We start from the raw sequence: 11,484 nt of genomic DNA, 5'->3' as shown, positions 1-11,484 counted from the left end.
ATTTTGATTGCTGCTACCTTGGGGCTGCCTGGTTGGCTCCACACAGGCTGTTCTATAAACTACACCAAAAACATTTCGTGAACACTTCATCTAGGCCATCTGACTTTTTCAGTCTTAATTTAGTTTAAAGTCTTCCTGATTATTGCTGTACCTTCCTCACTAGCTCGCATTAGTTATTCCTTTAATCTCTAGCCTATCATGTGGTTACCACTACGGAGGCTATACACAACTCCCTTAAATGACTTTCTGCCTTTATCATTTCACATCTCTCCACAAGCTGCTTCTGTATCCAGATATCCTGAACTTAGGTCATTTATCCGTATTGTGCTAATACTATCTTTCATTAACAGAGCCACCCTTCCATCTTTTCCTAGCTTCCTTTCCATCCTAAATGTCATTTTCAATAATTAGGTCCCAGTTAAAGTCACCCCGCAGTAGTGTGATGATTATCAGAATGTTCAGGTAATAATTCAGAGGTTATGACCTTTGACGTTCTGCTTCTTAAACCTCTTCCTTTTTCATACCTATGTCATTGGTATTTGCATGGACCATTATCCTTTGAACATAAGAATGAAGAACAGGAGTAGGCAATTCAGCCCCTTGAGTCTGCTCCGCCATTCAACATGATCATGGCCACCCCATCTCCACCTCTTCTCTACCTTCCTGCCCACTCTCCATAACCCTTCAACCCATTACTAGTTAAAAATCTATCTCCTCTCAAATTGATTCAATGTCCTGGCATTCACCACACATGAATTCCACGACCTTTTGACAATGGAGTAATTTCTCCTGACCGGTGTTTAAAACCTATTACTCCTTGTCCAAAAACGATGCCCACTTGTTCTAGATTGCTCCACAAGAGGAAACACCCTCTTTACAACTATGTTTTCAATCCTCTTTAGCATCTTAAATATATCATTTAGATTTAGTTCTCAATCTTTTCTCATTAGAAATGGATTCTCTCTCTCCACACTGTGTAGATCCCACATGATTTTGAATAATCTCTCAATTTTCTATTCTTAAGAACAACCGCAGCCTCATCTGCCTTCCTCTATTGATGAATAAACAATATACATCAATTATTGTTCCAAGGGTCAGCTGTCATCTGGAGCCCTCTGTGAAAACTTACACCACACAGAATTAAAGTAGTTTGCAGGGACGTGCACTTTTGCAGTCAGGCACAAAGATATCTCTGGTTTCAACAGCAGACAACTTATACCTTAATGGAGCCAGCTTAGCTTCAAAGCTAAAAAAAGGCAATTTTCATCCTATACATTTTAGGCATAAAATCAATTGCAGTTTCATGATCCAGGGAGATCAGAAAATAAAAGTTCACATTGCATCAAACTATATCTTGTTAATTTGTGCAGTTTAGGCAAATACCCCCAGTTGATAATTCAAAGCCTGCACTTTGTTCACTCCACCTTTGTGAGAAAATTTCACTTGGTACCTCACATATTTCAATTAGGCATGTATTTCTGTTATGTTCAATGAATTATGCAATTACAAAACTAAATTGGCAGAAAAAAATAATCAAGAAAAGTAAGATCTGCTTATAGAAGAAGCTGGTGATGCTGAAATCGAACAAATGTATCGCGTAAAAACTGGGACACATCCCGAAAGCTGAATTTAACTGAGTACATTTGTAGATTAGACCAAAGTCATTCACTGATCTACCCAAGATTTTCTACATATGGGAGACCCACTGCTATATTATAGGTTCTATCCAAATTATGCATCTTATTACTTTAGTTATAGCTGAAATATGAAATTTGAGAGTAATTATTTTTTAAGCTTGAAACAGCAACATTGCCCCAGTGATGGAATTGATAAGAAATTATCTATATCAAATCATTATAATGATACATTTAACATACGTGTTGAAGGAAACAGGATCCTATTTCACTCAGGTGAGGCTCATCTTTGTTGAATAGCTTCTCCAAGTCCTTCAAAAATTTCCTTTGGAATTTATAAATATCTTCAATATTCCCAAATATGATACCTAACTGTGCTTCAGCAAACATGCCTGTATGTTTGCGACATTGACGAATATATCCCTAAAAAGTCAAATGAAAGATAACTTGTAAACAATTTACATAGCATATCAAATAAAACAGAAAACAGTGGTTCCAAATGCTCTTGATCTTTCATGCAAGATGATTTGAAAAGTAAATTCTAAGGTTTGGTATGTCTATTTAACTTCACACAAATGTCAGCCTTAATCAATTATTCAAAACTCACTAATTAATAATATACAGCTGTGCAAAGTGTGACAGAGCTGACTAATTATTAACAAGGCCTCCTTAAAGGAAATAACTCAGCATCACAACTTGTTGTAATTCCTAAGAAGGAATTCTCCAAGAAGGAGCTCACCACCACCTTCAAGGGTAACTAGGGATGGCTCAGGCTACAATGTTCACATCTTATGAAATAAATTTTTAAAAGTTTTGAAAATTATCAGATGTACAATTTGGCAAAATTCATTGTCTTTGTACACAAACTCAGTACAACTAATGTGACCTTTATTTAAGCAGATATATTAAACTACAATTCGGAAATGTCAATATTTTGCAAAGAAAAATTTCCACTATTAGAAATCTTCACATAAATGCATCCCAGCTTCTTTAAAGTCTATTTTCCCAATTTACTGTTGCTTTTGAATGTGAGCTACCCCAACAATGTGTCTTAAAATCTTATGCCAGTCTTTTTTTGCTTGTAAGGTATAGTTTTAAATTTAACTACTACCAACCAATTACTTGCATTATTATTGCTACTTATCACCAATTTTTAGGGCTTAACCCATCGAGTCTACTCTGCCTTTCTTTGAGATCACGGCTGATCTGATCATTGTCAACTTCATTTTACTGCCTTTCCCTCATAAACCTTAGATTTTTAATCATTAAGGGAATCTATCTTAATCTTGAACATACTTAAAGGCCCAGCCTCGACAGCCTTCTGCAGTAAAGAATTCCACAGATCCACATCCCTCAGAAGAAATTCCTCCTTATCTTGGTCTTAAACGAGTAAGCCCTTACACAGAGATTATGCTCTCTGATCCCAGACACTTCCACAAAGGGAAACAACTCTATGCATTTACACTGTCAATGGCCTCAAGAATCATCTCTATTTCAAAAAAAGTCACCCCTCATTCTTCTAAAACAGGCCCAACCTACACAACCTCTCTATATTAGACAGTCCTTTTGACTCATGATCGGTCTTGTGAATCTTCCCTGAACTGCCTCCAATGCCAGTATAGCTTTCCTGAGATAAGAAGCCTAAAACTGTTCACAATATTCCAGCTGTCTGCTGTCTTGTAAAGTTTTAGCAAAACTTTCCTGCTTTTACACTCAATCCCTCTTGAAATAAAGGTTAACATTTCATCTGCCTTTCCTATTACCTGCTGAATCTGAATGCTAGCTTTTTTCGATTCGTGTAGTAGGACTTGTATTATGTATTAGGACATTTTGGGGTCAAAGTAGGCACCAAAAAATGCAATTTTCCCCTTATCTTCACTTCTTTCGTTGTAATCTATTTGGGCAGTTTATTGCCCTGGTCTCTTGGTTTATAATTCAATAATGCTCACATGCTTTTGGGAATTGCAGAGAGGAAAGATTTGGAAATCACATCCCTCTGCTGGACCTTTTGGATTGTGTCTCTATTTCATAGGAAATGGGAGCAGGAGTAGAACATTTAACTCCATCATTCAAATACATTATGCCTGATCTTCTACATCAACAGCATTTTCCTGCAGTATCCCATTTCCCTTGATACCAACTAATCTTTCAATCTCTGCCTTGGGCATAAAAAGAATTCCACAGATTCACCACCACCTGAGTACAGGATTTGCTCATCATCTCAATATTAAATGAGCTGCCTCTTATTCAAAGGCAATACCCCCCAGTTCTATATCCCTGTAAGAAAAACAAATTTTGTATGCTTCAATGAGGTAATCCCTCATTCGTCTAAACTCTAGAGATTACAGTCACCTCAATCTGTCATCACGGAATAATCCTGCAACCCAGGCAACAGTCTGGTCAACCTTTGTTGCACTCCCTTTATGGCAAACATTCTAGGATTCTACAAAAGTCAAAAAAATTGGAAATTCAAATATGCTCCAGCTGTGAAATAACTGAGCTTTCTGCCAATTTCACAGAGACATAGAAAGTAGGAATAGCAGCTCATTCAGTCCTTTGACCCTGTTCTATCATTCAGAATGGTCATCCAACTCAGTACCCTAGTCCTGGTTTCTCCCCATACACTTTAATCCCTTTAGCCCCAAGAACAATATTTAATTCTGTCTTGAAAACATTTAATGTTTTGGTCTCAACCACATTCTGTGGCAGAGAATGCCACTGGCACACTCCTCTCCGGGTGGAAAAAAATCTCACCTCAGTCTGAAATGGCCTACCTGTGACCTTAAAGCATGATCCTTGGCTCTGGACTTCCCAGTCATTAGAAATATCCATCTGTTTACCCTGTCTAGACCTGTTACAATCTTACAGGTTTCTCAGAGATCTCAGTCATTCATCCAAACTTCACTGAATGCAGACCAAACCAGTCCAGTCTTTCTTCATATGCCAATTCTGCCATCCTAGGAATCAGTCTGGTAAACCATCGCTGCATTCACTCCATAGCCAGATCCCTCCTCAGGTAAGGTGACCAAACTGCACAAACTACTCCAGGTGCGGTGTCACCAAGGCTCTGTATAATTGCAGCAAGACAGCCTTACTCCTGTGCTCCAATCCTCTCAAAATGAGGGAAAACATACCATGTGTCTTCTTCACCACGTCCTAGGGGAGGTGATGGCCCAGTGGTATTAGCACTGGATTATTAATCCAGCGATCCAGAACGTTCTGGGGACCAAGTTCAAATCCCACCAGTGCAGACGATGGAATTTGAATTCAATTTAAAAAAAAGAGTCTGGATTTAAGAGTCTAATAATGACCATAAATCCATTGTCAATTGTCATAAAAACCCATCTGGTTCACTAATGTCCTTTATGGAAAGAAGCTGCCATCCTTATCTGTTCTGGCCTACATGTGCTCTACACCCACAGCAATGTGGTTGACTCTTAACTGCCTTCTGGTACAGGTAATTAGAAATGGGCAATAAATGTTGGCCTAGCTAGCGATGCCCTCATCCCATGAATGAATAAAAAAAACAAACCGTTCCTGCATGCTTAGATTCAGATGATTGGTGTACAAGGACACCCACATTTCATTGCACTGCTCCCATTCCTAATCTATCAGATAATAACCCATCTTCCTATTTTTGCTACCAAAGTGAAAAACCTCACATTTATCCACATTATACTTCATTTGCCGTGCACTCTGCACACTCATTCAACTTGTCCAAATCACAATGAAGCATGTCTGCATCCCCCTCACAGCTCATCCTCAGATTTGTGTTGTCTATAAACTTTGAGATATTACATTTAATTCCCTCATCTAAATCATTAATATATATTTTGAATAGCACTGATCCCGAGGTACCTCACTTATCATGCCTGCCACTTGGAAAAAGACCAGCTTATTCTCAATTCCAATCTGCCATCCATGTCAGGAAACTACTCCTATTACATGTGGTTTAATGTTACATGCTAATCTCTTACGTGCAACTTATTCAAAACTTTCTCAAAGTCCAAGTTAAATGACATCCACTGGTTCTCCCTTATCAACTCTACAAGTTCAGTCTTCAAAAATTTCCAGTATATTTGTGAAGCATAATTTCCCTTTTATAAATCAATGCCAGCTCTGTCCAATTCTGTCACTGTTTACCAAGTGCTCTGTGTTTAAACCTTTTATAGTAGACTGTAGCATTTTCCCCAAAATGTCAGGCTAACTGGTCTATAAATTCAGTTTTCTCTCTACCTCCTTTTAAATAGTGGGGTTACATTGATTACACTCACATTCATAGAAAGTATTTCAGAGTCTCTGGAAAGTTAGAAGCTGTGCAACAATGCATCCACTATTTTTTCCTTTAATACTCTGGGACGTAGATTATACAGTACAGGGGATTTATCGGCCTTGAATCCCACAAATTTCCCTAATACCATTTCCTTGGTGATACTGATTTCCTTCAGTTCCTTGCTTTAAATAAACTCTTTGCTCCCCTACATTTTTGGGGTGTTATTGGTATCCTCTTATGTGTAGAAAGGTTCAAAATATATACTTAATTGGTCTCCATCTCTTTATTCCCCATTCTAACTGCCCTACTTCTGATTGTAAAGGACCTACATTTGTTTTCACTAAACGTTTCCTCTTCACATACCTATAGAAGCTTTTGTATTCAGTTTGTGTGTTTCCTGCAAACTTGCCTTCGTACTCTATTTTCCCCTCTTAATCTATCCAGTTGGCCTCCATTGCTGCAATCTAAACTGCTCCCAATCCTTAGATCTGCTGCTCTTTTTGGAAAATTTATATGCTCATTCTTTGGGTCCAAGACTTTCCCTAATTTCCCTCATAATCCATGGTTGGACCATCTTTCCCATTTTAGTTTTGTGCCAGACAGGAATGAATGATTTTTGCTGTTCATCCATGTGCTCTTTAAATGTTTGCCATTGCCTATCCAGCATCATCCTTTTAAGTAAACTTCCCCAATTCAGAACTGCATTTTTGCAGTACCTCACAGATGTCTTTCAGATGCTTGATATAGACTTTTTCTGTGTTCATGATCTCTTGGATAACATTTGCTCGCATCTGCCTCTGATTTTCTGTATTTTTGAGTAGGTGCTTACTGCAGCTGGCATTCAGTCGTTCATCCGCAAACTTTCCAGTGCATTCAGCTGCAGCATCTTCCTGGTTCACTCGTAGCTATTAAAAGTAATAAAGTATTTAGGAAATCTGTCTGCTACAGTAACATATTCAGACCAGAAGAACTCCCATTCCCCTTTTAGTATAGTGATTTAAAAGTAACTATAAATTCTAAATTATGCATGCCCATGCCTATTCTTTCTTCAGTGCTCCTTGTGAATGCTACTAGAATTCATGTTGTAAATGGTTTGTTGCATTCCTCAACACATCATACAGATCTAGATGGATTCTCCTTTATTGTCCTTCTGCCTGATCATGATAGCCCTATAAATGACAAACACTTCAGAATGGATCAGATTATAATTTCTCTCATAATAAATTGAAATGCTCGAGTAAAATTTAGCAATTATTAATGGCAAAAAAAAGGAACTGGATTAAACCTATCTAGTTTACTTGAACTGTTGTACTTAATAGGCCACAGTCACTCACTGAAAGCAAGAAATAAGATACCAACAATTTTCAAAAAACATCAAAGCTATTTAGTTGAATTAACCGGCAGCAAGTAAGTAAAACAGTTTCGCACTAAAGGAGGGGGGGAAAATCTCTTGCCTTTTCAGATTTTTGGACATTGATTTATATCTTTTTCTCAAGTCAACTTAATACTAAATAATACTTAATAGTACTTAATACTAAATAAAATTGGCGTCTTTAAATAGAGCTTGGAGCAAATCCAATATGCTGCACATAATTTTGTCTTTGTGAAGTCCTTTTTTTGACAGTGAGCAACTAAAATAAATAAATTATTGTGATAGAACAAATGATTCAAAGTGAATATATTTATAAGTGACAGTTGATATACAAAGTTTAAGTATTTGTAAAGTTGTGCAACGTGTCATGAAGGTGCTTCCATTATTTGCGCTTAAAAGATTATCCAAATTACTTAATTTAAAAGACTGAAGAGATAGTTGGATTTGTTCCTTTTTTAAAAAAGGTTACAGGAATGACACATTGAATCTTAAAAAAAAATGATTGAAGAGACTCCAAAGCAAAGTAAATAGCTGGAGCTTACAGACTATGGAACTTCTTGGACTTGTTTACAAATAAGTCATATTGAAATAACTTTAGAGGCTGGTGTCCCATCACCAAGTCACATGAATTCCTGACTCTAGTATGCCTCTTCAGATTCAGCTCGGAGTGTCAGCATCTCTGACACTCTCCTGTTTAATCTGTCAGCCAAGGATTCCTGATTGGACCAAATTAACAGCCCAAATCAGGGAACTCAATCTATGATGTCTAGTTGGTTAACCTTGTTACAATCACTATACACATCTGGGTTTACGACTGTCTGGAGTTTGGCATTAGTTTTGGACATTGTTTAGAAAAGTCAAATAGAGAGTGGCCAGCTAAGTGAAACCACCCAAATTATCACTTCCCACTTTTTGAGTAAAACCCTTTTACAAGATCAAGATCAGAGCTGGAAAGACTGATGCAATTCTCCTGAGAAGCTTCTGGAAGACAGCTTCTTGACATCTCCTCAAGGAACTGCTCTAGAAAAGTCCCAGTGACAACTGCATGTTGACACGTGCTCGATACATGCACCAGGGTGCCAGACCAAACAGCATGTGGAACATTTCATATCTTATCCATTCTTCTTCAAATATTAATGATTACTTAGCCAACTAACTTTTTAAAAAAAAGTAATCTCGACAGAGAAACATCCTTTTGTTTTTCCTTTAACTTGTGTGCATACTCATGTTTGTTAGGCAATTTAGACAGGATAACATTTATACATCTACATTTCAAACCATAAATCAGCTCAAGGATGTCACAGCAGAGACCTCTGAAGGGACCAAGATTGGCAAAGGGGGTGAAGGACCAGCACTCATGGTTCTTATTGGTATCAACAACAGATAGAAAGATAGAAAGAAGGATGAGGCCCTGCGCTGAGAATACAGGGAGTTAGGAAAAAGAATACAACCAGAACTTTAGTTGTAGTAATCTCCTATTTCTAATCTGGATGATAAAATAGTGGAATAAGATGCTGGAGAGATAGTGCAGGAGGGATTTACATTCCTAGGACACTAAGAATGGTTCTGGAGAGCTGATACCTGGCGAGTGGACAGTTAGTACCTGACTTTGTGGGGCAATTTGCTATTGATATCAGTGGAGAGAAATAACAGTACAATAAAAGCTAAGGCATGAAGTGGGGTCAGAGTAAGAGGGAATGTAATAAACCTGAAATGAGATTTATTAGTGCATGTATGTGAACCTGGAGTGTAATGAATATAGGTGGTTAGCTGCAAATGCAGGCAGCCATATGGAAGTATAATATTGCACTTATAACAGAGACCTGTTAAATAAAGGATCAACAAAGGATAGGACTATTTGCTAACTACTGATCCATTGAGGAAGAAAGGAAGCATCGCCGAATCTGGTTTCAGCAAATGAGGCGGCACAATTGGATCAAGATCAAGAATAAAATTTCGGGGAAAATGATTGTGATATGGTAAGGTACAAACTAGCTATTAAAAAGGACAATGAGCAGTTTAAAATTTACAACACTTAATTGGGGAAGGGTTAATTTCAGTGAGGTTAGAATAGATCTGGCCCAGGTAAATTGGACTCAAAGAATGACAGGTAAACCTGTATTTGAACAGTGGACTGTATTTAGAGAGACAATGGTTTGAGTAGAGTTAAGATACAAAGAGTGAAAGACAGAAGACAAACTGAGGGCTCCTTTTTTGCAAAAAGTGGTAGGACAGCATGAAAAATAATGAGATAGGACAGTATAATAAAAAAGGGCTTACATGACAAATGTCAGGTTGATTATTTACATTTGAGAACCATGCTGAATATAGCAATTTTTGAAAGGTTGTTGAAAAAGAAATAAGCATAGCAAAGAGAGTTTATGAAGAGAGACTGAAGTCAACAGTTTCTGGAAGATCGTAATCACTGCATCCATTATCCCTGAAGCTATATCTTTAAGAATGCATCGACATAGGCCATTGGGTCAATGGAATTTTGGTCTGTTTATTGTTAATCAAGAGAAAAATAATTTTAAGTTTCTCATTTTCATCAGGTCCTTGATTCCCCACTTTGTTTTTGTTGTTCTATTATGAAGAAAGGCAAAATATTACATCTTTACCATTTCTGAACTCTGAGCTTCTAAGGGACCCATTTTTCATTTAATTGCTCTCCTTTTGATATATTTACTGAGCTGAGCTTTTACCTTTTAATCAGTATTTCTTGTTGATTGACTTCCATAATTCATTTATTTGATCAATCCATGGCCGGTTCCTAAAATTCTCTAATTATACATGTGATTGTGAAAGTTCATTTTGTACCCATGTTCCCTCACAATTAAGTTCTTAAATTAGGCATGTCACTGCTAAATGCAAAGACATGTCAAGCTTTCATCTTAAATGTTAAGTGCAACATATCATGTGTGAGCCAGCAACATGCTAATGAAAGAATTTACTGGTCTATTACATCAGTCTGTTTATATTCCAGTAGGATTAGGTAATGGGGCATTGGGAGGAGCGTAAAAAGAATAGAGGCCTGTCAAATTAAACGTTTTCAAGAAAATTTGCCAACTTGCCCTGAAAATTTATCATTGTATTTCTGCAGTTTTGTATTAAAAAACATACTCGAACAAAGCTAGCAGGAAACCAGGCTTCTTTTTCTTCAATCATGCCCCACCACCATTCCTTGTTGGAGGCATCAAGCACACGAATGACTTCTCCAGCTTTGAATCCAAGTTCCTGATCATCCATTGTAACGTGATCCCATAATGCCTCTGCATAGACATTGTGGCCATCACTTATCAACTACAGAGAGACAGAAAAAATTCAGTTTACAACTGCTTCAATAAATTAAAACAAAATGTCAAAATATGTACCATTTCCATTAGGAACGGAAAAAGTACACTGAGTAGTGCAGTGGCTCAATGATTTAGCGAGTTTGTCCTGCGAATATCTGTAATCTGTGTTATTACCTGGACTCAGGCTGGACAAGCAAAGGGCCACTGAAATTGGCCTCAGGAGTTAGAAACTGGAAAATAGATCTATTCTGTGATTCTCCACATGGTAAACAGCCTGCTGACACTCTTGTGTAAACAAAATAGTTAAGTTCTCGAAATGCTAGAGGGTGCCAGGCATCGGTAGAACAGCAATGTCACAAGTCATACTGTAGGAAGAACACTGGAGGAAAAGAATTTTGAAAATAAAAGTGATTTTGTCTCATTTTTCCATTGTTTATAATACTTATCTATCTCAATTAACTTGTGGTAAGATTATACCCATAGCAAAAAATAAAATGTAATCATACCTAGTGAACCAAAAGTTGGCCACTGATCTTTAGTCCATTGACAGTGAAACTGAAGGTGAACTTGAGCTCGAGCTCAAATGCTATTATAATTCTAGATCTCATACAGTACTGCTCACAGTGGATGCTTTATAATTAAAGAAGCATTATAATGCAACGTCCTTCTAAAGTATAGCTGTCTGTATCCTTGTGTGTCACTAAGGTAGTGCTGTTCAATAGGACTCAGCTGTTCATGAAGTACATCGAGGTCAGATTTATATGATACAAAATACATGCAAAGGATGAAGTGTATCTTACACCTAAAGGCACAGTATAAGCAAAACATATCTCATGTATTGTTACATTTCTTGACAGTTAAAAAGGGAAAAACCTAAAAAGGGAAAAACCTAAAAAGGGAAAAACCTAAAAA

At 37.3% G+C, this 11,484-nt stretch overlaps 1 protein-coding gene across 1 annotated transcript; it reads right to left on the bottom strand.

The window, feature by feature from the left end:
• Positions 1 to 1,877: 1,877 nt before the first annotated feature.
• Positions 1,878 to 11,403, bottom strand: LOC125482039 (spermatogenesis-associated protein 13-like; the record flags this gene model as incomplete). The annotated part of the gene is made up of 4 exons (XM_048594015.1): positions 10,747 to 11,403; positions 10,400 to 10,579; positions 6,624 to 6,812; positions 1,878 to 2,057 (listed from the first exon to the last, which is right to left on the bottom strand). Coding segments are annotated over exons 2-4 (495 nt in total), but the record flags the coding sequence as incomplete, so codon positions are not given.
• Positions 11,404 to 11,484: the final 81 nt, after the last annotated feature.

This window comes from Rhincodon typus, unplaced genomic scaffold (assembly GCF_021869965.1).
Source record: "Rhincodon typus isolate 14 unplaced genomic scaffold, sRhiTyp1.1 hic_rhity00005187, whole genome shotgun sequence".
Lineage (NCBI taxonomy): Eukaryota > Metazoa > Chordata > Chondrichthyes > Orectolobiformes > Rhincodontidae > Rhincodon > Rhincodon typus.
Note: the sequence above shows the minus strand (reverse complement) of the source record. Positions and strands in the feature narration are given on the sequence as shown.